Source organism: Ovis canadensis, chromosome 3 (genome assembly GCF_042477335.2).
Source record: "Ovis canadensis isolate MfBH-ARS-UI-01 breed Bighorn chromosome 3, ARS-UI_OviCan_v2, whole genome shotgun sequence".
NCBI lineage: Eukaryota > Metazoa > Chordata > Mammalia > Artiodactyla > Bovidae > Ovis > Ovis canadensis.
The window spans coordinates 142,006,424-142,032,676 of NC_091247.1; the positions used below are offsets into that span (position 1 = coordinate 142,006,424).

The 26,253-nt window shown below is 55.5% G+C and overlaps 2 protein-coding genes across 3 annotated transcripts; both read right to left on the reverse strand.

Moving 5' to 3' along the window:
* Positions 1 to 8,310: 8,310 nt before the first annotated feature.
* Positions 8,311 to 12,224, reverse strand: AQP6 (aquaporin 6). The gene is made up of 4 exons (XM_069580791.1): positions 11,610 to 12,224; positions 10,667 to 10,825; positions 10,335 to 10,415; positions 8,311 to 9,678 (listed from the first exon to the last, which is right to left on the reverse strand). Exons 1-4 carry the CDS (start codon positions 12,000 to 12,002, stop codon positions 9,466 to 9,468), a joined length of 846 nt encoding a protein of 281 aa, XP_069436892.1. The 5' UTR covers positions 12,003 to 12,224; the 3' UTR covers positions 8,311 to 9,465.
* Positions 12,225 to 20,111: 7,887 nt separating this feature from the next.
* On the reverse strand, positions 20,112 to 24,763 carry AQP5 (aquaporin 5). Of its 2 annotated transcripts, none has more exons than XM_069580792.1 (4): positions 23,452 to 24,763; positions 22,205 to 22,369; positions 21,744 to 21,827; positions 20,112 to 20,767 (listed from the first exon to the last, which is right to left on the reverse strand). In XM_069580792.1, exons 1-4 carry the CDS (start codon positions 24,169 to 24,171, stop codon positions 20,582 to 20,584), a joined length of 1,155 nt encoding a protein of 384 aa, XP_069436893.1. In that variant the 5' UTR covers positions 24,172 to 24,763; the 3' UTR covers positions 20,112 to 20,581. The 2 variants fall into 2 exon arrangements, with proteins under 2 accessions (XP_069436893.1, XP_069436894.1); XM_069580793.1 differs by having other exon boundaries at positions 20,112 to 20,659; positions 23,452 to 24,272.
* Between the last annotated feature and the right edge of the window lie 1,490 nt (positions 24,764 to 26,253).

Consider the following 26,253-nt stretch of genomic DNA (forward strand, 5'->3'; position numbering starts at 1 on the left):
GAAAGAAAAACACAAACGACTGTCTGGCTGACTGCCTAGAATACCCATCACTGCTGGAAGTGCCTCTGGAGTGAGCTGGGATGATTAACGGAGGGCACCTGCACTTGGAACTCTGAAACTGGTGAACAGAATGTATCTGAGATTGAACGTAAACAGTTGCAAGCTTAATATGTAACTGTGGAGAGAGGAGGCAACCTACTGGCTTTTTTCCCAGGAGGTGGTAGCTCTCGCAGCAGGGCCCATCTGCCTCAGCAAATTGACAGAGGATGGGTCCCCTCTCCCCTTTCCCCCTTTACACACACACACACACACACACGTGTGCCTTTTAGGATTTTTTTTAAAACTTTGTCCTAAATGCTGTCTTTCTTATTTCTCTGCAAGCTTAGTGTCGGCCTGTCTCCATGTTTGCTGTTCTGTAGTATCTCCCCAAGGTACATTTTAAGTCACTAATTTGGAGGAAGCAAATGGATTGTATAATGTGAGTGAAGGCAAAAGAAGACCCTATGCAGGAACTGATGGCCCATTAACGAAAAAGGAAATGGTCCTGTGTGTCAGATGTTGGCAGCCAGTTGCTTGGTTTCTGGGCTAGGCCAAGAGACCTTAGCCATGAAAATAATAATGATATTAGCAGAGGGAAATATGCAGCAACCTTCAACTTCTTTTAACAGTACTTCATGCGGAACAGCTTGACTTTCGAGGGCTTTCTTAATTAAATTGTACTCCCTTGATAGATCTGTGGCAGGGGCTTGGGAGTGGGTGTCACCCCCACCTCCTGCTCCTAACCCTGTCTGATGCTGCCTCTTACTCTGTCTTTAATGCAGTTTAGCTTTATTATCCCACTTGTTAATAGCCAGAATATTTACATCTTTAAATCCATTCATCTCCATCCATCTGTGTAAGGCTCCTGAGTTTGATGTTGATTTAACTGGGCAAGCATTACATGGTTTGATTTAGGAGCAACAGTTGGTGTTTATTATTGGATATTTAATTATTTTTTTTCTTCCTTGAGAAGGTGAGTTCTTTGCTTGCAGAAATAGAGGACAAGAAGACATCTTGAGTTTCCATCAGAAGACTGTAGGGTGCTCAACTGAGTTAACTGTAGGGAAAAAAGTAATTTTTGTCTATGAACCGACCCTGTGGCACTGAAAGGGATCTTAAGTTCCTAAATTCCTGCTTCAGTTACCTAGCGGCACAAAGTGACAAGGAGCACTGTGTGAGTGCTGAGAGCAGAGATCCCAGGCTTGCTATTTTTGTTTGGTTGTAGTAGGGCCTCTCTGCCCACCTCGGCCTTCTGACAGGGAGATAGACACACGTGCACGCACATCCAGTATGTGGTTTCTTATTGGAAAGTGTGTGGGTGACCCAAGGCCGTGCCTGGGACACTGAGCAGTCTGCTTAATCGTGTGTCACCTTATCTTAGATTCTCAGCAGGAGCAGGAAAAGAGCTGCTGTGGTGTCCAGACCTGAGAAGCAAGGGTGGCAGGTACGGAGTTCAAGTTGGCGCAGCTCACACAGTAGGTTCTTGATCTGTGTGCTTTAATGATAATCTCGGTCGTGACTCAAGCTTCAGCCACTGGAGCGAAAAGCTTTTAAGCCTGCAGAGTCAGGGCATGTTAGTCATTGTGATGTTAGTATAAACAGGGTTTGGAGGGTGGCCACTTCACCTAAGAATTTAGTAATTAAAAAAAATAAAATCTGCTTCCTGTAGCTGGTACATTTTGTAAATAAGTGAAAGGCCCCAGACCAAGAGGTCCTTAACTTGGGTGATTTGTGAGATTCTCATTTTCAGAGTCTATATTTGTTGATGGTTTCTATTCACGAAGTCAGGCTGAAGACAGCTTGACGTCACCAGGAATAACCTTGCAGTGTGTGGGAGCCTTGTCCTCTGCAGTCGTGTAGGATGGGAAAGGAGGCCACTTTTCAGGGACAGGGAGTTGGAAGCAGGAATTTTCCCTTTTGTATACCTTCTCCCTCTCTAACTCTTGCCAGGCTTCATTTAGTCTCACTGTTTTTATGCAGCATTACTCTTGCATCTCACACAGTTGGACACCATATGTGTGTTGGGCTTAGACACATGTAAATGGATATTTAGACTTCTAATAAAGCACTTGCCAGTTAATATCTTCTCTGGTCATCAATGAAGATGGAATTAAGAACTGATTCTCCACAAAGCCTCTAGAAAATGTAATGTGGTGACTTATAATATACAGGGTGCTTCCATTTAACATACGTGTGGTGGTGGAATAGGTGATGTGATCCCAATTGATGACAAACTCAGTGAAGTAATTTGACTCACATTCTCATAAACTGTAGTTTAGCTGGGATTAGAACATGGAGATTACAGCTCCTGCTCCAGAGGTTAGCTGTGGTGTTTGCTACTTCAGACTTCCTCAGCATCATGGGGCCTGTAATATTAAGTATGTAAATAATTCGACTCAGGGCTGGCTGTATGCAGACGTGCCTATGCGCTCTCGACAGATGACCCAGAAAGAGCAGGAAGGCCCAGACCGCTGGGAAAAGCATTGGGACTGGAGACTATTCCTTAATGTTGGGTTGTTGGGTCGGTTGGAGGACCTGGGCTTGGTGGTCCGGTGCAGTCCTCTGTGTGGAAAGAGGATGGGCTGGTGGAGAATGAGCTTAAGGTTGTCCTAGTGGGAGTCTGTTCCCAGGCCATCCATGTACATCTTGTGTGCTCTCTGAAGCTCAGAGCTAAGAGCAGGCAAGACTCTGAGCCAAAGCCATCAGGCCGCTTCTAGAGACGTGTCAGCGGATTAGCTCATTGGCTTTCCCCTGAGCTAATGCTCTCACCCTGTCTCATGTTCACCGTCTGGCTTTGAGTAAGAAGTCTTCGAGTGATCTCTCTTCAGCAGCCAGCTCTGTGCCAGGGCTTTCTGAGGGCTGTTCAGCTTTCTCCCTCATCACCCTCAGAGCCCAGGGCTCTTGGAAAAGAGGAAGCCTGTCTGTTGTGTTCACACAAATGCACACCTGGCATCCAAAGAATACTTGAGACCTCAGAGGAAAAAAATAAGGTCAAAGGAGAACGAGTGCCTGTTAGTGGCCTAAAGTCTTGTTAAAGCTACAAGTGGAGGGACTTCCCTGGCTGCCCAGTGGTTAAGCCTTCATCCTCCCAATGGAGAGGGCGTGGGTTTGATTCCCAGTCAGGGAACTAAGAGCCCATAGGCCGCAGGGCCAACTAAGCCTGCGAGTCACCACTAGGACCCAATGCGGCCAAATGTTAAAAACAAGCAAAAAATAAGTGGCTCTGTCTTTAGGTGAGTTTTAAAAATGGAGTTGTTCTTGCTACCTGTGAGAAAAGCTCTTTCTGCCTGTGAGATGATACTGTTTGTCCAGATTTTAGTAGAGCAAGCCCTACAAAGGGGCTGGGATTTTCTTCCTCATTGGAAAGCAAAGCCTGGGGGTGGAGGTGCTTAACTGAACCACCTCCCCTCTTCCCAGGGAGCTGGCTGCTCTCCTCCTAGGTTAATATACATTGACTGGGGCTAAATGCTTGATGCTTCTGGACAGAGTCCAGCCCCTCAGCAGAGCAGCCACACTGTGGAGATACAGCTGCTAGCATTAAAGGGCTAAGCCCTTTCCAGCTGCTTTGCTTTAACGGGAACTGCCTGCAGTCGGCAGCTTATTGGCGCCGTCTTAGCCCGCTTCAGAGGAAATGACTAATCTCGCCATCTTCTCAGGGCCCTGGTCTGGAGGCTCGGGGGCAGGTAGCCCCATAGGGTAGAAACTGGTTGGATAATTGGTGTCGGAGTGCTAGGTGATCTCAAAAATGGCAGTCCCGGCTTTGACAGGGTTTGTGTTTTGTTTTGCCTCTGAAAAAAGTGGGGTTCTCTTCAGTGGACTCCCTGGTGCTGAAGGAGAAGAGATGCTCACTGTGAGGGGCGGCCTGGGCATTTAAGAGCTGGAATAGCAACTGATGCACAGAGGAGTTGAGTGCATACGAGGGCAATGAGTGTCATCTAAGGAAGAAGACTTGAGCCCTGCGATTCGATCCCACTTGGGCCTTCCATTCCCAAATCTGAGTTAAGGAGCCAAGACTTGAAGGAGAAATGATCATTCCCTTGACTGTAAAATGCACTTAAAAATACAATTTAATGAGAATTAGATTCTCTTATAATCAGTGGAACATAACAGTGCTTTTCTTCAGTGGTTTGCACAGTAGCGGTGCAGCTTACCATCCAAATTGTTTGGCTTGGAGATAGCTGTTCATGAGAGGTAGGCTGTCGGCTGGCCCATGTGGAGACAAGGGAACCTTCTACTTAGCTGTGATCAGAGAGAGATTAAAACGGGGAGTTTCCCCAGGTCTGAGGGCAGTTGCAGTATAAGAAAAGGCTTAGCCCCAGGACAACTGGTGTGAAGAAGCAAACAAGCAATGTGTAGAAGAGAATCAAGATCTGCCCCAGTCATGACCCCCAGAACCCTTACATGTGACCCCCGAGTTGGAGAAGGGGGAAAAGAAGACATTGTGGATCAGTGAGGCTCTGGCCACGATATAACAACACATCCTGGTAGAGTTCTGAAATCACAGTACAGTATTGAAACATCCAAGGTTCTTTACACGGAGGTGTTAGATAATCTGTACAATCCTTTGTCCAGTTGGCTCACCAAATCCGGAATGCCAGAGGTCTTTCCTCCTTGGGGAAGTGGGGCTTCCCTGGTGGCTCAGACAGTGAAGAATCCGCCTGCAATGCAGGAGATTTGGGTTTGATCCCTGGGTTGGAAACATTCCCTGGAGAAGGGCATGGCAACCCATTCCAGTATTCTTGCCTGGAGAATCCCGTGGACAGAGGAGCCTGGTTGTAAAGAGCTGGATGTGACTGAGCGACTAACACTTTCACTTTCCTCACTGGAAACTGGAAGGCCATGTTATGGGCACCGATAAAAAATGGGGACAGATGGTCAAGTTAAGGAACCTGTTGCCTGGAGATGAGACTAAAAATATAATTTTGCTTAAGAAAGTCTTCCTGCTTGGGTAGAGAGAGGTGTTCCCAAAACTATGAAGAGATGTGTTCAGTGCCAGGACGGAGGTGGGTGCAGAGTGCTGCGGAACTTTAGAGGAGGGAGGAACTGGAGGCTTCAGAGAGCCTGGAGCTGATGACTTGAAAGCTGGGACTCAGGCTGAACCTGGCCGCTCGAGAGGCCTGGAAGCATCAACGGGGCTGGGGAGGGCCTCTGGGTGGGTGCTCTGTAACTGGTCGCTGTCCTGGACTGCTGTCCTGTTCTCTTCTGACCCAGAGCTGGACCCTGGCCTGCCTGAGCCTTGTTCTGTCTGTCCGCGGGGGTGCAGGGGAGTTGGTCTCTCTCTGGCGTCTTCCACCCCCAGCTCAGGCAGAAACTGACTCTTTATCTGACTTAATCAGAGCTCTGAAAAATTTCCATTCCCTGCTTTTCTGCCCTTTAACTGCAGCCTATTAATTAGTGCCTTTGGGCTCCCCAGTCTCATAACCCCCCCTTCACTAACCATGCCTCCCCTCTGCAGCTTTTGCTAAATATGTGACTGCTCCTCAGTGTAGCTGCTCCCCCCTGAGAAGTGATTACAGAGCTTGGCTGTGCAGACCCCCTGCCCCAGCTGCCCGAGTGGTGACCTCTTGGCCGGAAGCTTCCTCTTGATTAGCCCTAACCTCTCCCCTCCCTCTATCCCTCCCTGTCCTCCCCCTAACATTCCAGAGGCCTGGCATTGCTAGGAGCTGTCTTCTCCTTGTTCCAGGTCCTGGAGAACTTGCACTGTGAGCCCAAAGGGGCTGAGCTGATCACCTCTCCTGACCCAGCAGAGTCTCCCATCAAAACCCCAATTAGCTTGTTCCAGATCACTTGACCTCATTATAGATTAAAGATCACAGATTTTGATCTATGCGGCCTCTTAAACCTTCAGCTCTGTTGGCTGCTCCCCTTTTGTTTACTTTCGTATGAGATTCCAGGCGCTCAAAGCCCTGCTCTTTTCACCACTTTATATCCACCCAGCCTCCTTTGCTCCGCTGAATCTCCCCCAAACCTCAATCCGTCCAAATGCTTCACCACTGTGTTCTGAAGAGGGCCTTACTTTTTGACTCCTTCTTTAGTAGTAGCCTGGCCATGTTAAAAACTGCAGGAGAAACAGCTGAACTGTTCGGCAGAGGGCATTTTAGTCTACCTCGATTACGCTGAAAACCACCAGATCTGTGTGTCAGGCCCTGTTGGGTTCTTCCAGCCCCTTATGAACAGACCCTGTTTTCCAAATGAGGAAACTAAGGCTCGGGATCCTGAAGTCCATGCCAGAGTCCATGCAGCTGAGCCCACGTTTAAACTTTCAACCCTTTCAACACCTATTCTATCTTAATATGGGCTTTACTATTTAAGAAACAAAAAAACCTTGATGCACAGAATACTTTAGGTCCAAGTGATTTTCTTTGGAAAGTGAACATCTCTGGATAGTTGTCTTGTTCCTCTCCTCTCAGTCCCAGGAGCTCCCTCCGTGGAGACCCCCCACTGTGCAGCGTGGTCCTAGATTAGACCTGTGTCCTCTTTACACCCGGAGGAGGCAGTGGGGGTGGGGGATGGAGAGGGGCTGTCTGCCAGCCAATGGGGATGCGACAGCCTAGGCTCTGCGCTCGCATCATCTGCTCCTGCTAAGACAATCATCAACATAAAAGGCTAATTGTATTAATCACCAAGGCACCCGTCCCAGGCCTCCCTCCCTTTCGGGAGAATTATGAATTGCAATTGCAGATGGCTCCGCTGATTGAAGGCAGCACTCAGCAGGGAGAAGGGCCAGATCAGATTACACACCATTAATTAAAAACTTCCCCTGACAAAAGGGAGGAAGGGAGTGCACACCAAGGGTCTGCCTGGTTGGGTCTCTGTCCTCCCCAAGCTCCCCACCGGTCCCATTCAGGCTCCAGTTGTGCCTGTGAAGCGAAGACCCTGGCTGGAGCCACTGAAATTTGGCTCCCCAAAGGCCAGCCCTTCCCACATCCGAGCAGATGGCCGGCTGTCCTACTAAAGGGCTCCAGAGAAGGAGAAGCTAACCTTTGGTTACTCATTCCTGTGTCTAACTTTGGATGCTCTTCAGATTCTAACCTAATTCCTCACTTCTCATGAAGCTTCTCTCTTGCTCTAGTCTATTCTGACAGAGCACAGCTTTAAAGAACAATTTGGGAAAAGAGCCCCCAGCTTTCTCTTCAGGCAGGCACCCTCATGCTCTTGGCCAGGAGGTTCCTGGGACAGAGGTTCCACGGTCTGCTCTAGGGCAGGGGCAGGAGCTCGAGTGGCTGTGCAGCCTCTCCCCAGCTCCCCCAGCCTTCCAGCGTAGGCTTCTCAGCTGCTGTGTTCTTGGCCTATTTGGAGCAGTGACTCCCGAGTTCTCTTGATCAATTACCACCACCCCTCCCTCCCCAGCCGCCCAGCCTCAGTCATTCATTCATCAAACTTTTATTGAGCACCCACTGCGTGCTTGGTTCTCAGGGAGGCAGAGATAATTTGTCTCAGAGCTTAAGAGCTCGCTGCAGGAGCCCCATCCCCCTGTCCTCCTCAACCTTCCAGTTCCCGCTTCCTTCTTTTCTCTGGCTGCTGCTTGTATAAGCCCCCCTGGAGCTCTGTTTTGGAAAATTCTAAGCTGGGAGCTGGGGAGACCTTGAGGGGTCTGTGGTACTGAGCTGGTGACCTTCAGCAAGTCAGTCACACACATGCACACGTGTGTATGCATACACACACACACACACACGTGTACGCCCAGCTGTCCCTGCTCATAAAAGGGCACAGGAGGCCCTGGGCTCTGAGAGATTGTGAAGATGAATGAGTGGGGCCCAGCTTGGAGAGATGTGAGTGGTTCTATGCACTGACCATATTACAGAACACGGCTGCTGTGGCCGCGAGCTCTTAGGACTCAGCCACTGCACTGTCACAGAATGGGCCCTGTTGCCCTGTCCTTGGGAGATGGGAAGCCCCTCTCCTACCTCTAGCCCCTTTAGAGACATCATGGAAAAGGACCTATGTTTTTCATGCTTTTGACTGCTGTAGTGCAGGGTACCATAGTGATGGGCACCATAGAGATGAGAAAAATTGACTTACTGGCTTGTCTCTTCATTCCAGGGTCCCTCCCCAACCTGACTCTTGTTCCCCCATCACCCCCCCCACACACACACACACACTCACAAAGCTCTCAAAGGTCAGTAGGTCCAGGAAAGAAGGCAGGGCCCTGGGTAAGTAGAGCAGATGAAATGACTTTTCCCTCCCTCTCAGTCGTCTCCCTCTCCCTTTTTTCCTCCTTCTTCTCATTATCAACAGCAATTGTATTCAAACCCAATAATTACAGTAACAGCCACAATAATCATCATTTATTGGATTTGTTTTTCTATTCTATCATTTTAACTTCCAAACACATTTTTCCAATCTCGTTTAACATCAATCTCAGGGGTAGATTTTACAGCCCATTTTACAGCTGAGAAAGCTGAGATTCAGACTGGATCCCAGGTCATAGGCAGAGTAGATTGATAACAGCTTGAAAATATTAACAAACTAGGTGAGACTCCGGTAGTCCTTCAGAGGCACTGAACTGCAAATCTTGGTTTCCTGGGTTACTCCTGACTTCCCACCATCCTTGGGGCATATTCAACAGCTTATGGGGCATCCCGGCAGAGCTGAGAATGAGTCTGGTGATGGCTTCTTCAGGCCCAGCTCACGGACTGAGTGGTGCAACGGGACCTTCCCCCATCAGGACTGTTTCTGTGGATGGGGCTGGAGTGGAAGGCAAGAGAACACCTGGGGAGAAAGGCCCATCTGGACTGAACCTCCCTTACCCGTATCCTGCCCCTCCACTAGCTGGAGAAAAGGTTCCTCTCTGTGCCAGCTCTTCCCAAGGGAGGGGCTCTCTGCTGATTCCTCATTTGGAGGGGTGAGGAATGAAGATCTATTTGGAGGGGACAATCTGGCCCCAGGAAGCCTCCAGTCTGAGGGAAGCCACATCCCCCATCCACATCCAAGGGCAGAGACATCCCTCCTTGGAGCTCAGAGGCTGGCCTAGGACCTGATTCTTCTGGGAAGTCTGGATCCTACTTCCAACAGTGGGGTGAGAAGTTAGGGTTCCCGGAGGTCCCCACAGCCTCTGAGCAGAGAGCATGTCTGGGCTCAGATTCCTTTTTCTCCAAGACATGGGGACCTGGAAGCCCAGGGTCCTGCCTGGGGTCCAGACAGATGAGAGACAGGGAGAGTGGTGATGAATTCCCCTGCCTCCCTCTGCTTGGCCCCATTAAAAGTGATGGAAGAAGAGGAAACGGAGCAGATTTGCTTCCCAGGTTCCTTCTAGAAATGTAATGCTGGGGATCCCCCACCCACCCTCTTAGGTCAAGAGGCCAAGCCTTCCCACCCTACCTCACAAGCCCCCCATGTCCCCAGGAAAACCTGAAATCTGGTTATACAAAGCATGCTGTCCACTTTCAGGGCTCCTTTCAGAGGCTTGAGGGCAGAGGCCAAGCTCTATGCCACCTGACACACGCTCTCCATCTCAGTGTCCTCTGAGTTGGACTGGCTTTCTCTTTTCTGGGGTTGCTCCCCTTCCATTTTCTCCATTTCTGCACTGCCCGTGAGGATGGCCAGTCGCTGGGCCAGGGTCTTGGTGTCAGGGAACAGGATGAAGTTGTAGATCAGCGAAGCCAGGACGGCTCCCGTCAAAGGTCCCACCCAGAAGATCTGAGGAGGCAGAAGCAGACGCCCTGCTCGTGAGCCGTCAAGACCACAGGGCAGCTCTGGGACTCCACCTGCTTTCCAGTGTTGACTTGGTCTCTTGGGAGCCCTGGAGCTTTCTACAAGGTGGCAAATTCGAGAAGCACAAGTCTTGTCCACTGCCCCCACCCCCAGCAACCCCGACCCTGTGTCTCTGCAGGTGAGGGACATAGCCTCCCCTGGCCTGGGTCAGGCCCCCACCACCCCTGCCTCCCTCCTTTTATCCCTGTTCCAGCCCAGAACCCTGGCTAGTGCTCTTCCTGTCCCTGCTGGTGTGTTTGTGTGTCTATTTCTGTTTGTCTTTTTCTCCATCCAAGTTTGGAAACTGGTCCAGCTGGAGGAAGTGAATAAGGAAGCAGCCAGGACTTGAGGCCCAGGCCAGTGCTGCAGCGCCGGCCCTGGCCCACTTCTCGCCAGTCTACTGGGTGTCCCCGACTTTTTGAGGCGGGCAAGAGAGGATGCTGGCCCTGGTCTTCTGAGCTTAGGGAAACCTCCACCGGGAGTGAAGATGGTCCGTGGCAGGGAGACTTGTCTCCCCCAGTGTCTGGGGCCCCCCTGCTGGTGAAAGTCCCTGTGGGCACTGGGGCCTCTCCCCTCCCCTGGCTGCCGGCAGAGGGTCTCACCCAGTGGACTTCAAACTTCCCCACGATGACGGCGGAACCAAAGGAGCGGGCTGGGTTCATGGAGCAGCCGGTGAAATAGAACTGAGGAGCGAGTGCAGGGCAGGGCGTGAGCAGCCTGAAAGCAGCCCTAGGAGAGGACAGTCCTCCTCCCCCCCTTCGCTCAAGCCTCAGCCCCAGACTGGGGCTCTGGGTCCCCCGGCCCTGGGCCTGAAATGGGGCATAGCCTTGGCTGCAAGGCATGAGAAGTCCGGGGAGGGGCTCTTCTGGCCCCCAGGGCCCCCGCCACCTCCCCAGGGAGGGGCCAGTGGGTGCACAGGCAGGTGTCCCCTTACCCCGATGAGGTGGCCCACTGCCACCGAAGCTCCAATTGTGGCTGCAGGGGAGCCCGTGTTCTGACGGCTGTCAGTGGAGGCGAAAACGCAGAGCACGAGCTGGAGGGTCAAGATGAGCTCCACCGCCACCGCCTGGCCAATTGAGGCACTGCTCCGGACCTGTGCGAGGAGCGGCGCGCGCTGGAGGCAGCGGACTCTGCCCGGGGATAGTGACCCTGGGCCCTCGTTCCTCACGGTAAGGGTTGCGACACCTTGCCACCGCCAGCCCCAGGACTTAAGGAGCTAATGGGCTGGGGAGAGCGGTGCACTGGGGATCAGGTGAGCCCTGAAGTGAGCCCACAAGGACACCTGCTCCCTGCGGGAGTGAGCAGCACCCTACCCACTCCACAGGGTGGTCGGGGCCACGGTCCCAGGGGAGGTGGGGGCCCAGGGCTGGTGGGAGAGGGAAGGCTGGAGAAGCTGCGTTGCACGATGCTCGCCCATGGGCTGCCTGGGCTGCGTAGGAGTGGAAGGTGGGGACTGGGGGATGCAGGTGGAACACGGGTGACTAGAGAAATCTGGGGAGGTGAGCCAGTCCGCAGAGTGCTGGGGACAGAGGAGCAGGAGGGGATGGGGGGTGTGGACTGGGGAGGTGAAGTAGGTGCAGGGTCCCCTGCTGCCCCCACAGCCCCACCTCTCCCTGGCTGCTCCAACCCTGAAGTGCCTGGTCCTCCTCCCACTCCTGGGCCTTAGTGTGGCTCCTTCCTGTCCCCCATCTCCCCACTGTTCCTCCAACTGCAGTCTCCTTCCTGCTCTGCCTGCACTAAGGCCATGGTCTTTCCCCAGGGCCCCACGTCCCCAGCGCAGGTGTGGAGCACGTGCTCTGCTGTACCCCCTCTGCCCCGGCCTGGCGCTCCCCACTTACCACCTGTACAGACCTGCCTCTCCCCCTCCCTGCACCTACCACATTGACCCCAAAGTTTTCTCGGATGTCCCCAGGCGTGACCCCGTAAAGCAGAGCAGCTCCCGCCGTGGCCCCTGCCAGCTGTGCAGCCACGTAGGCCACAGCCCGGGGCAAGGAGATGTGGGAGCCCACGAGGAAGGCCAGCGTCACAGCAGGGTTGACGTGGGCCCCGCTGGACTTCCAGGTGATCTGCACGATCACGGCTGTGGCCAGGTTGAAGGTGATGGCGATCTGCAGCACAGAGGGAAGCGCCAGGGGCCATCTCAGAGCCGAGCCCACGCCAAAGAACACGTACAGCCCCGTGGCCAGGAACTCGGCAAACAGAGCCTTGCTGATGGTCATCCAGAGCCGGCACACCAGCATCTTGGCCAAGCTGCGCCGGCCTGACTCCATCGCGCCCAGGCCTTGGTGCCTTTGCTCCCAGGTCTATGTGCCTTTTCTGATCTCCGGTCTTCCGGCTGCTCCGGCCCCAGCCTGCAGCTCCTTCACGGTGCTGCTGGTTCAAGGACCATGCTGGTCAGACTGGCAGGGGGCAGGTTGACAGGGTTATGTGTGCCGGGGTGGGGTGGGGTGGGAGGTGTGGGGGTGGCCACACGCTCGCCCCACCCTAAACTCACATGACAGCCAAAGGAGGGGGGCTGTCCTTGGGCACTGAACTGGAACCTTCCAGGAGTTTTCCAAGGTGGACAGGCCTAACTCTGCTGCTGGCCGACACCCAGTCTGGGGGCCGCAGGTGACTCTAGGATGCTCCCATCTGCGACATCAGCTTAGAGAGAACGAGATCACTCAGATCCCCATGTCCAAGGCCTATGTCAGAGGGCCCCATGCACCCCCCGCCCCCAGGCTCCTAGTCTCCTGGCCCCCTTTGCCTGCAGACTTGGCCTCCAAATGGGCTCACACTATTCTGCACCCCATAAACCCAGATGTGAAGGAAGCTCTGTCCTTCATTTCCACCTAAAGCACCATTTTCTGAAAGCTGATGTGAATGGGGTCAACTTTACTGAGGACGTGGGCCTGCAGGGGTGCAGAGGGGCAGGTGGGGAGGGTTGCTCCACAGCTAACTGGTGACACCTGTGGTGGTGGGTACCTCTGCTGCCCACTGGTCTGGAGTTTCCACTGACTCTTCGCCCTCTTGTGCCTCTTCACAGGGCAGCTTACCATTCTTGTGACTGTGCTGGCCTTAGTTTACCCACACCTAGGCTCTGCCCTTTAACCCCCAGCAATATACCAAGGTATTTTCTCAAACAGAAGTGTTTTGTCCCTAAGAAGAACCTGCCAAGCTGCTAAAATAATACACTCATCACCTCGCAGCGGAGTGCCCAGGCTGCGCCCGGAGTCGTGTGTCCCTGCCCAGCAGATGTCCCCTGGTGTCTTCAGATTCCCCAAATGTGACGTGTCTCACGATGAGATCCTCATTTCTCCCTGGGCCCCCTGAATGCACTCCTTCTGTTGGCCCCAGCTCAGCTGGTGGCACCTGTGAGGCATCCTTGACCTCGCCCTCCTGCCCCCGTCCAGCCAAGGCATCGAGTCCTACTGATGCAGAGTCCCAAGTATTTCCTGCCCCTGCCCTCTTCTTGCCAACCCTGCTGCCCTGCAGCCTTCAGCCATTCTCTCTGCCGTCTCCCTTGCTCTGCTCCAATCAATTATCCACACTGCAGCCTGAGTGATCTTTCTAAAATGCAAATCTGATCCTGCTGCTCCTCGCTAAAATCCCTTCAAAGCTTCTGGTCGCCTCTGTGAGCTCCGTGCCTGGCCTCCACGGTCCTCTGGGAGGGACCCGCTTCTCCTGCCTTGCCTCTCCCCACTTCCTGTCTTGTCCTTTACTCTCTGGCCTCACCAAATGGCCAGTGGTCCTAGAATACTTCATGCTGGTCTCCCCTGGGGGGATACTCTCTCCTCTCCCTGGAAAGCCCACCCCACGTCCTTTGTTTTGGGGAGCCCTAATTGATTCCTGATGAAAACAGACAACTCAATGGAAGAGTCCCTGATGCTGGGAAAGATTGAGGGCCGAAGGATAAGAGGGCATCAGGGGATGAGATAGCTGGACAGCATCACCAAAGCAATGAACATGACATTGGGGAAAGTCTGGGAGACGGTGAGGGACAGGGAGGCCTGGCGTGCTGCAGTCATGAGGTCACAGAGTCAGACGCGACTAGCAGGCGACTGAACAGCAGCAATCTATTCCCAAGGCTCAGCATTGACATCACCTGGCCCTTTCCTGGGTGAGGCCTCACCACACCTGGCCCTTTACACTACAGTCACCATGGGTGTTGGCACGGTGTTAATGTATCGCCCCAGTGAGGCGGGGAGCCCCTTGGGGGGCAGGAACCAAGCTTTGTTCATCCCTACATGTACCCTCTTGCATAGGGATTGGCTCAGCCCTGCAGCAGGTGCTCAATAAATATTTGCTGAATGAATGCATGAGTGAATAAGTTTCCTGACCTCCTGGAGGCTTTCATGTCTGCTTCATTTCAGCCAGCTCGCCTTACAGCCTTATTATACCTGTCCTTACCTGGGACAGGCCTTCTGAAATCTTCAAGTGAAATATCCCAACTCTGACCACAGGCTCTGTCCAACCACCCTCCCCCACTTCAATTCCAGCCACCTCCCTCCCCCAATCCTCCCCTCTCCCCTTTCTGTTCATCCCATCCTCCTGATTTGACTCTACTCTGTCCAGCCAGATCCCCTGGCATCTCACCTTGCAGTGTCCCTGTCCCAGCTACCCATTCTCTGCACCTTGTCCTCCCTGACCCCCATGCACATTCTCCTCCACACACTTCTGCTCCCATCTGTGCTGCTGAGCACTGCTGGAGAAACTCAGCCAGCCATGCAGACTGATGCCTTGACAAGCCTATGGTCTCTGGCCTCAGTGGGGGTCTCAGTAATCCATACACCACACTGTCCCCAGGCAGCCCTCTCCCTATTCTTCTAAGCCCTGCTTCAAATCTTCCCTACTCTCTTCGAGTACCCTGCCTTGCTCTGGCTTTCTTCCAGCAGATCGATTTGCCTCTTGTTCTACCTAGAAAGTGAAACTAGGGGGCAAGACTTCACGTATCCTCCCCCATCCCCTGCCCCTGCAGCCCCCTATCCCCTTGCCAGCTTCCCTCTGGTCCTGAAGAAGAGGCAGCCCTTTTCCTGGGTTCGAGTCGAGGCCCCTCCTTGGGTTCTTGGCTCCCTTCGAGTGACTGGGGACCTCTCTCGGCCATTCCCAGCCTCATCTGTGACTTTCACTTCTCCCTCTGCCTGGCTGGCTCTTTGAAACGTGCCTGGGTAATCACCGAGTAGGGGAGACTCTGGGTTTGGAATGCCTTTCTTTTTTGGTTTTCTTTCAAGACTTTGCTCAAGTTCAATTCCTCTATGAAGCCTGCCCTAATTTCCCCCCTCCAGCAGAGTCAGGGCAAACTTCATAGAGAAGATGGGCTTGGGAATAACTAGTGGCTACTTCTGGCTTTGACCTCCTTGGTCCTGCCACTGTTCCAGTGCAGACTCCCAGGCTTGCGTGGCATGAAGGCGTTTTACAAGAAATGCTTCAGACTGAAGGAATGTGGCTGTGGGCACAGTGTGAGTGACATTACTCCCTGGCACGGAGAGGTGGGGGGAATTCCCTGCCCAGGGGCTGTCCCAGCGAATTTCAAGGGCATCTCCCTCCTTTGCGCCCCTCAGACAGGGCCACAGAGGGCCTGAGGACAGACGCCTCCCAGTCCCTGCACGTTACCTGGCCTCAGCTTCTGCACTGTACACAGGCACCAAACAGCAGTCACGCCTGTCTGTTGAGAACCTTTGACCAGAAAGAGAAGCATTTGAATACTGCCATGTGTTCCGCACCCCTGACCAGTGTTAACTCCTGTCACCTCAGCTTTCCCACTTTTAAAGTGCAGATGATGGGGATTCCTTGGTGGTTCAGTGGTTAGCATTTTGAGTTTTCACTGCTGGGGGCCAAGTTTCAGCCTCTGGTTGGGGAACTAAGATCCTGCAAACTGCGCCTCCAGGCCAAACAAAAAAAGTGGAGATGTTAGTTCCCACCTCCCTAATATGTTGTTGGAGAAGGCAGTGGCACCCCACTCCAGCACTCTTGCCTGGAAAATCCCATGGATGAAGGAGCCTGGTGGGCTGCAGTCCATGGGGTCACTAAGAGTTGGACATGACTGAGTGACTTCACTTTCACTTTTCACTTTCATCCATTGGAGAAGGAAATGGCAACCCACTCCAGTGTTCTTGCCTGGAGAATCCCAGGGATGGGGGAGCCTGGTGGGCTGCCGTCTATGGAGTCGCACAGAGTTGGGCATGACTGAGACGACTTAGCAGCAGCAGCAACAGTATGTTGTTAGGAGTGAATGTGCTGATGCCTTGGAGAAAGTCAGAAAATGGTGACTATTAGGATTGTCACCTCCCTTCCCACTCCAGTGAGAGCTGTGAAGACCGTGCTGGGTTAGAAATGGTCCAGGACAAGCAGCACCTGAGGCCCCTGCTCTGGGACCCGGGGTTGAGAGCCTTCAGTGGGCGGTGGCCCTGGTCTCCAGTTGACCTGGAGCAGAGTCTCCTGGGACCCTGCCTGGCCTGGAACTTGGTCCTTTACCTGTCCAGGACAGGTGGACATCGGCCAGAACTCGCTCTAGCCAGCATGTCCCTGAACCTAGCCTTCCTGGGTCCTAGTGGCATGCTTTTGAGGTCACTCATGCTGCAAGAGTTTTTGTCAAGCCCCATACCTGGCTGTCTGTAGCTGCCTGCCAGGTAGCTGTGTGCTCTCGCTCTTTCGGAGGCCTGTCTCCCAGCACTCTAGACTACCAGGGTGGGCATCTCTGTGTATGAGCAGGTGTGTGTGTGCGTGAGCAAGTCCACTTGGGGCAGTGTGAGTGCTAAGGTCCTATCTCAGGGCTGGGAAGGGATGGGGGAGCAAGACGGAGAAGGAGGAGGGATGATGGGGAGATGAGGAGGAGAAACAATAAACATGACAGAAAGGGGAGGATTCAAGGTCATCTCCCTTGTATCCCCTCACCCACTGCACTAAAACCTGGACAGAGGAAGCGGAGGCTCAGAGGGCGGCTGAGAGGGCCGACCTGCCCAGCAACCCCTCCTCTTGTCCAGCCATCTAGACAGCCAGCCCTTTGCCTATCCTCTGCCTTGACCCCTAGTTCTCCACCTCTCCATCATGTCACCATGTCCACCTGGGGAAACTGGCCGTCCCTGAGCGCAGAGGGAGGGGAAAGGGAGGAAGCAGCCTACGGAGAAGCAAGGCTCGTCTGGGTTCTGTCTTCAGATGGAGCAGAGGGTCAGAGGGGGTGACTGAGCATGTGTGTGCTTGGATACGACACACACGTGTACCCCTCAGAGAACACGTGGAGCCAGGTACCAAGGTCTGATGCCCAGCGGTCCTGTGAGGAGGAATGGGGGACAGGCGATGTGGCTCCGCACTCATGCGGAGCGAGAAGTCTATGCGGAGAAGACGCAGCCCGCTTGGTGCAACCGGAGATCCGCGTAGAGCGGGGTTAGAGTGTGCTGACTCGTGTGTGCGCAGGTCTCTGCCAGCCTTGGACGCGAGCTGCTCGGAGAGGATCCGACAGGAGGGGGCGCAGCGCCCTCTGCTGGCCAAACAGCCGGGCGCGTGGCACCTAGTCCGCTTCAAGCCCTAGGCGAACCTCCCTCAGACGGGGTGCCCCGCACATCCCTGAGAGTCTGTCCCTCATCGACCCGCCATTCACTGCGTCCTGCTTCCCTTGGGGTCCGTCCAAGAAAGGAACCAAGTTTCTGGGCTGGATGGAGAGGCCAGGCTCCCAGTCACGACTGTACCTCACCTGAGCCGTTTGGAAAGGTGAGGTACTGATATACTGATATACAGATATACTGTATACTGTATACTGATATACTGATCTACAGATTGGGGTTGAAAGAGCTGACCCTCCCAGTCACCCCTCCTGTCCATGCATCTGGACAGCCAACACTCTGTCTATTCTCTGCCTTGATCCCTGATCCTCCTCCATCTCTCCATCCATCACCATGTCCATCTTCCTACCTGGTGAAACTGGCTGCCCCTGGGCAAAGAGGAAGGGAAGGAATCCCCTCTCTTCTGGACCACTCCCCGACAGTGCGGTGGGGTGGGGTGGGCTGGGGACCCACCCCAGAGGACCCAGACCTGAAAGACTCCAGGTGCCCTCTCGTCGGCGCTCCATCTGACTGGAGCCCAGACCCGGGACTTGCGGGACTAGGAAGCTCAGCAGCTGTGGATTCGGTGGACGAGGTCCCCCCCTGCTGGTCAGAGCTGGCACTTGAGCGCGGCTCTTGGGTAGAGGCAGGGGTGGTGGCAGCTGTCGGGGTGGGTGCACTCCTTTACTGGGGTTTCACACACACTGCCATTTGATGTTAACTATAAAGCTGCCAGGCAGGCAGGCAGGACAGGGCAGGGCTGCCCGCAGCTCCCTTTTACAGATATTAGACCCAAGACTTCCCTGGTGGCTCAGACAGTAAAAGCGTCTGCCTACAATGCGGGAGACCCAGGCTCGATCCCTGGGTTGGGAAGATCCCCTGGAGAAGGAAATGGCAACCCACTCCAGTACTCTTGCCTGGAAAATCCCATGGACAGAGGAGCCTGGTAGGCTACAGTCCATGGGGTCGCAAAGAGTCGGACACGGCTGAGCGACTTCACTTCTTCAGACCCAAATTTGGGCTTCTCCAGTGGCTCAGCAGGAAAGACTCTGCCTGCAGAGCAGGAGATGCAGGAGACGCGGGTTCAATCATCCCTGGATGGGGAAGATCCCCTGGAGGAGGGCATGGCAACCCATTCCAGTATTTTTGCCTGGAGAATCCCATGAACAGAGGAGCCTGCTGGGCTACAGTGCGTGGTCCCATGAACAGAGGAGCCTGCTGGGCTACAGTTCGTGGTCCCATGAACAGAGGAGCCTGCTGGGCTACAGTGCGTGGTCCCATGAACAGAGGAGCCTGCTGGGCTACAGTGCGTGGTCCCATGAACAGAGGAGCCTGCTGGGCTACAGTGCGTGGTCCCATGAACAGAGGAGCCTGCTGGGCTACAGTGCGTGGTCCCATGAACAGAGGAGCCTGCTGGGCTACAGTGCGTGGTCCCATGAACAGAGGAGCCTGCTGGGCTACAGTGCGTGGTCCCATGAACAGAGGAGCCTGCTGGGCTACAGTGCGTGGTCCCATGAACAGAGGAGCCTGCTGGGCTACAGTGCGTGGGGCTGCTAAGAGTCAGACACGACTAAAGCAACCGAGCACTCACACGTTCACCACCCAAGCTGGGAGGAGGGCTGGAGCATCTGCCCCCACCCCCACCCCCACCCCCTGGGACCGACCCTTGTCAGCCACTGTCAGTAGCTTCTCCCATCCCTTTTCAGTCCATCTCCTGGCCTTCCTGGCCCCTTCTCTTCTGGAGCAAAACTGAAAACCACAAGGAGAGGTTCCCATGCCAGGGAGAAGCGGGACCTTTCTCAGGAAAGGAGAGGCCCTCCAGAACTGGGGTGTGGCTGGGGGCCCAGCTGGTTTCTTTGCATACAAGCAAATCAAGCCCATGATCTGAGATGTCTGCCCAAGTGTTTCCTCTCTGTCCATTGTCTCATTTTATCTTCACAACAATCCACGAAATGGGTACAAATATCCCCATTTTTACAGACGAAGTAATTAAAACTTGGACAGCTTGTGTCATCCAGAGTTGCACAACCAGACTGAACTCAAAGCCAGATTCTAACTCTGATGCAGAGCTGTGTCCTGAGCTTTATCTGCCCCTCTCCACACAGAGAGCAGCCCAGTCCCAGGAATCTCCCTCCCTCCCTTCATCTGACCCCACAACAACCCTGTGAGGGAGCACTTTTTTATTCTCATTTTATAGTTTAAGAGGCAGAGGCTTGTTGAGTTTAAGGAGGTGTCCCAAGGAGCGTCAATGGCAAGGGAACAAGACAGTAAGCGCTACAGGCCAAGGGGAGGACAGTGGGAACCCTGGCTGGTGGAGGCAGACCCAGAGAAGAGGTGCGTCGGGTATGGCTTCCGATAGGGGTGGGGGCAGGGGCTTCTCCCTCTGGACACAGGCTCCCAACGTGGCACCTTTCTGGAACCTCCAGGGGCCGAGAGGGGAGTTGGGACTGTGTCCCCTGGCCCGATGACAGACCTGGCTGCTCAGCCCCTTGGCATCTCAAGGGGCTGCTGGCCGGTTCACTTCTCCTCCACCCTGCTAAGCACACCCTGACTCAGGTGCCAGGCCCTCCTCAAGTGGCAAGGACCTGACATAGCTGAGAAGGGAGGGGTGAGCAGGCGGTCGCTTGGTGAGGACCTTCTCTGTTCCCACTGCCCCCTTCTGACCTCCCGCTCTGTTCCTACATTTGGTCTCTCTGCCCTCTCAACCCCGCCTCTCTGACTCTCTAAGCCTCCCCTGGCCTCAGTTTCCCTGTCTTTCCACGGAGGATTGCGGAGAATGTGGAGGGGGGTGTGGGATGATGCGGAGGAAAGGTGAGGAGCTACAGTATCTTGAGTATCTTCTGGAGCGAGACAGGCCAAACATGAATGTCAGTGGTTTATTGGGGGAGCCCCCACCTTAAACACCAGCACCCTACCCCCTGCATCCTTGAGCAGAAATAAATAAGGTGGCATATAATGAACCTAAGAAGCTCTGGGGTGACACAACCCCTGTCGCCCCAGGGGCTGGGGTCCTCCTGGCTCTGGAAGAGGGGCTGGGGAGGAGGAGGGGATGCAGGCTGCCAAGCCACCCCTTCCTGGCCTGGCCCCAGGGCAGCCTGCACTGAGCTCACCTCCCTGTCTCTTCCCCATCAGCACCCAGCCCCTGGCCCCCTACCCCAAGAGTCCCATCCTGTGCTCTTGCTTCCAGCTCTTCACTGCACAGCCTGGGGAGCAGCACCTCTTTCCCAGCCCGGAGGACCCAGCTGCGGGGGGAGGAGGCCTTGCTGTGGTGCGCTTCTCTTCTTCTCCCCTGCAGTTCAGGGGCTGAGAGGCTGGCCCCTGTCTGATGCTGGTCAGTGGGCAGTCAGCTCCATGGTCTTCTTCCGCTCCTCTTGGCTCTCCTCCCAGTCCTCGTCCGGCTCATACGTGCCCTTGAGGATGGCCACACGATCACTCAGGCTCAGGGAGTGGGGGAAGAGCAGGTAGAAGTAGATGATGGCAGCCGTGGCAGCCCCCACGATGGGCCCCACCCAGAACACCTGGCAGAGACAGGGCAGCGGCAGGGCTGAGCCCAGGCCTTGGGGCCGAGCCTTCCCCCCAGAGGACAGACCCACGGGCCTCTCAGAGGAGACAGACGCAGACATGCCCACACCTCCGGAAAGAGAGAATTTGCCCTTTTTCAGGGACAGATCAACTGACACCCCACTCCCCGATGACCAAGAACACTAACACCCAGGTCCTGAAAGGGTCCAGAGGGACAGGGCCCCCGCCAACCCCACTACGCCACTGCTGCAAGCCGCATTCGACTCTTTGCGACGGTATGGACTGTAGCCCGCAAGGCTTCTCTGTCAATGGGATTCTGCAGGCAAGAATACTGGAGTGGGCTGCCGTGTCCTCCTCCAGGGGATCTTCCCAACCCAGGGATCGAACCTGCAGTCTCTTACGTCTCCTGCATTGGCAGGCAGGTTCTTTACCACTGGCGTCACCTGGGAAGCCCACCAACCCCACCCTAAAGAGAGACAAATGAACCTTCAGAGGGAAGAGACATGGAGAACCTCAGAGAGATGAACACAGGGAGAGAGACAGACTCTGGAGAGAGACCATGAACTCTCAAAGGAGATGACAGACAGATTGTCCAGAGGGACAGACCCACAGGAAGGCAGACTCTCCCCAGTCCCCAACAGGGACAGATAAATAATACATCAGAGAGGACAGACACTTGGACCTCCCTGCCCCCCGCCACCCCAAAAGATGGAAACCAAATCCTCAGAGATCAACTCCAGAGCACAGGTGCCTTTCCCTTCCCTAGAGGGACAGACACGCATAGTCGCTGCCCCCCAAACAGGGTCCCCTGCCATCTAAATCTAGCCCTGGTTCTGGCTGCATCCCCTTCTCTCTCCAGTCACCCCCAAGTTCTGGGCCCCCATCATCCAGAAAGTCCTGTTAACTGTCAGCTGCTAAGGCTGGGTTTCTAGGCACTCATTGCCAGGGAGACAGGGGAGGGTCCAGCCTTACCCAGTGTGCGGAGCTGAACCGACTCATGATCACTGCGGGACCGAAAGATCGGGCCGGGTTCATGGAGCAGCCCGTGAAGTAGATCTAGACAGAGAGAAGGAGGCCGTGAGGAGGGCAGCATGCCTGTCCACTCTCACAAGGCCTGGACCCACGCTGGGGTCCCCTAGCAGTTCAGGGGCTCAGCCAGGCATCCAACTGTCCCCCGATTCCTAGCCTGGTGCCTTTCCCTTCACAGTTCCCTCTGGACCCTCCTCTCCTCTCTGTCCTGAGCTTGGGCTTGGTTCCTGCCCCCATCCCAACTCCCCCTCACTCCTGTATTTTCTCACACTGGAGGGGATTGGGTCTGGGCCAGAGTCTAGCAGCTCCACTCTAGGTCTTCACTGGGGGGCTCGTTGATCCAGAAGGTGCTGCCCCAGGGCCCCATTATTTGCCCTGAGGGGCCAAATGGCGCCTTTGCTCACCCCCACTAGGTGGCCCAGTGTGACGGACAGGCCAATGGACAGGGCTGGGGAGCCCACTGGGCTGGTGCGGCGGGAGTCAGTGGAAGAGAAGACGCAGAGTGCCAGCTGGAAGGTCAGAATCATTTCCGCCACCACAGCCTGGCCCGCAGTCGTGTTGTTGTTGAGCTGCAAGGGGATGGTGTGTTAGGATCCCTGCTTTCTTCTGACTCTATGGCCAGGAACCCGCAGGGATGGGGGTCTTGGTCTCCAGGGACTCCTAGGGCCCAAGTGCCTGGAAGCCAAGCCCTACCACTTCAGGGAGGTCATCTGCCAAAGAGACTATATACTCGCTAGTGCTCAGAAAGCTTGGAACGCAAAGCTGTGGCCAAAGTGACAAAGCTGGGGGACCTCTTCCTGGACACTGGCCCGTCACCAGTCTGCCCACGCCCAACCCCCACAAGCTGGCATTTACCCTTCCTCCTGTGGGCAGCTGCCCAGTTTGCTTACTGCACCCCCCAAGCCCGCCTCCCGCCCGTGCCTGACCCGCTGCCAGTTCCAAACCTCAAACCCGTCTCTCCGGTGGGGCTGACTCATGGTTTGACAATGGCCGAGAAAATCCTCCTCTGTGTTTGATTAATGATGGGACAAGGGGGCTGAAACTGGAGTTCTAGGGATGGCGGGAAGGGGAGGGGTCCAGGAGCAGAAAGCAATATTCATCAGAGACCATATGTACGGGCACCTGATTAGGGAGCCCACAAGCCTGGCTTCTAAACATACCCCCCTGAGTCCCACTCTATGGAGGTCATGGCCATTCCCATGTAATGAGAATGAGAAAAACAAAACCCAGAGAGGTTGGGGTCACCAAAGCCAGGATCACAACCCATCTGTCACTGACGGTTCCATGAGACCACTCCACTGAGAACCACACAGGAGCGATGAGGTGCCCAGGAGGACAGAAGAGCTCAGAGGTAAGACAGGAGAAGAGAGGTAAGAAAAGGCAGACAGCAGGCACCAGGAGAGAGGCTGGGATGCGGCAGCGCGAGGTGGGTGGGCGGGCAGAGGAGGCGGATACCAACCGAGGAGCTGGCGGAGAGCACGCACCACCATGGAGATTCATCTTCCTGGCCTTAGGGTGCTATGACCTTCTTGGCAAAGGTGTTAGCTGGCTGGTCTACTCTGTGCCACCCATCCTGGAGATGGGGCTTGGGGACCAGGTCCAGAGCCCACCCCAGGGTCCCTGCCCCACAGCCAGCCCCCTGGGCACTCACCGCATTGACAGCCAGATTGCCTCGGGCATTGTACGGGGCCAGCCCATAGAGGATTGCGGCGCCAGCAATGGCGCCCACCAGCTGGGCCACCAGGTAGAAGACCGCCCGGAGCAGGGAGATCTGGTTACCGACCAGGAGGGCCAGCGTGATGGCGGGGTTCATGTGGCCACCGCTCACGGGCCCCAGGGCCTGGGCCATGGTACCTATGGCCAGCCCGAAGGCCAGCGAGATCTGCAGGACGCTGGGCATTGCCGACGGCCACTTGAGGGCCGAGCCGAGGCCGAAGAAGACGAAGATGAGGGTGGCCAGGAACTCTGCGAACACCGCCTTGAGGAAGGCTGCGGAGCACACCTCCTTCTTCATGGTGTCGAGGCAGCAGCCCCCGCAGGGGTCGCCCGTTTGGGCGGCGGCGGTGCAGGGGGTGGGGGGCTGGCTCGGGGGCGCCGCACAGTCTCGGGTGCCCGCGGCGTGGCTAGCGACGTGGCACGGGGCCTGCGGGGGCGCGCTATATACCAGGCAGGCGGCCCGCGGCGGGGCGGGCCCGGGGGGGCAGTGGGCGGCTCCCGCACCCGGGGGCCAGCACCGCGCGCAGGGAGGGCACTTCAGGGCCGCCGCGCCCCCGGCCCCGCGCGCCCCCCCGCCCGGACAGCCGCACGCCCTCTGGGGCCACGTGACCCGGCCGGCGGTGTAGACCGGCCCGGCGGGCTGGGACCCGCGCATAGTGCGCTCCGGGCGGCTCCCGCGCTCCTACTCCACTGTCTGTCCCGGGCTCCCGGGGAGACTTTGCTGGCTCTGGGCTCTGCCGCTCTTCGGCCCTCCGGACGGGTGCCTCCGCTGAGCCTTGATCTCTGGCGTGGTCTTCCCCTTTTCTTCTCTCCGGGCGCTGGGTCCAGCTCCTCCTTTTCCTCCTGCGACCTGGGCATCCTGACCCGGCCTCATGCCCGGCCGGGCTGGAATGATGCGCTTCCCTGAGGACAGCGCCGCCGCCACCCAGCTCCCTGCGGGCCCGCGGCGGCGGGGGCGGGGGCGGACGGCCGGGCAGGGCCTTGCGGGGCGGTCAGGCCATCGCGAGCCTCTCCCTGACTCGGGCGGGGCAGACCTCCTGGATTGGAGCCGGGGCGTTTGGGATTAATGAGCACCGTGCCAGCCTGCCCCGGACTTGGCCATCCTCGCATCTACTCTCTATTTCACCTTTGGTCATCTCTTTTACTCTCTGTGACTTTGTCAGTCTTTGCATCATTTTCCACGTCTGAATGTCTTACATGTGGTCTTTTTTAGTTCCCCCAAAGTCAAGTTCTCCCACCCGTGAACTGGGTAACACTTTCTTCCAGTCCTTCCCAGTCCCTCCTCTCCGCCGCCCCTTCTTCCCCCGACCCGCACCCCTCCCATCCTTCCCTCTTTCCTAATCCCCGGGTAGGTATGTGGGGAATGAGGCTGGAGGGCCCTTGAGAGCTTGGAAGAGGGGCAAAGACTGACCCCCGAGATTCCAGGAGTGGAGCTGCACTGAAGACGCCTCCACCGCTCCCATGCCCCATCTTTGGGAAGCACAGTCTGGTGCTTGGCACAGAGGCTCCAGTAAAGTTTCCTCACATGGTGACTGTAATTTTAAAAGCCTCCTGCAGAGGGAGGGAACAGGTGCTGTTCCGTCAGAGGGCTGAGGGGCGGGCTGGAGGAAAGTCAAGAACCTGGAGGAGGAACCTGGGCTCCATGGCAGCTAAGAGGCCAAAGAAAACAAGGGGGGAAGAAACCTTGCTATTGTTCCTGCTCTGCCCTGGTTTCCTGCGGGAGCTGCTCCTCCCCCAGGTCTCTCCTCTTAAGACAGGGGGCCATCTGCCCTGGGTCCTGTGGCCCTGATCCTGGCAGAGGGTGACAGGATCTTCATCTGGGCTTGGGGGCACAGGGGTCTGTGGGCCTGGTACAGACCGGTGCAGACTGGAACAATGACATTCGTGACCCCAGAGGCCTTTGAGGACTAAGCTCTGTCACCTCTGTCTTGCCTCCAGTCTACCCCCTTCCATCCTTTTTTTCACTCTCTCTCTTCAAGGCACTGCTCTCATAAATCCACAAATCTTAAACTCCACAGTCTTAAAGTGGGAAGGACTCAGTAGTGTTCAGGGGAAGGAAGCTCCTACTTGAGGTTTTGAGACCAATCTTTTACAGCTAACCAAGGGCTCTGGCCTCCACTGTGTGATTAAATTCTGAGCTACCTGTGAGCGAAATCAGACTCAGAGGTTCTGCCTTGCCCAGGGTCACACAGTGAGCTAAGATGAGACCCACAGGCGCTTCAGGACTGACCTGGTGTAGCTGAAGAACAAGACCCTATCTATCCAGGTGGCTCAAATGAGGGCAGCTGGTTATGTTTCCTAGGCCTGGCTTGAGGCCTTTCTACCTCTCTCTGACCGTCAGGGTCCCTCTGCCCCCAAGCTGTCACAAGAGTGCCCATATGCTGGAATTAGCTTTGCCCTGAGCACTTGGATCCTTCCTGGTCAGTCCCAGAGGAATGCTTCCTTGGGACCTCTCTGGGCTGGAAGATGGATCTCCCTGTGTGTGGCAGGGAAAGTTAGAATCTCTCAGGAGGAACCCCTTCTTTTTCTCCTGATATTGGGCCCCCTTGGTTCTTTGGCAGCAGTTTCAGGCTGAGGGTAGAAATGGCAGGGTAGTTAGCAGTAGGTGATGCTGCCAAGATTCCACACACCCCCAGGTTTAGGGAAAAGTCAGTCATTCATTCCCCAAAGGCTTATTGAGCACTTACTGCATACCAGGCACTGTTCTAGGCACTAGAGATATATCCATGAGACAGCA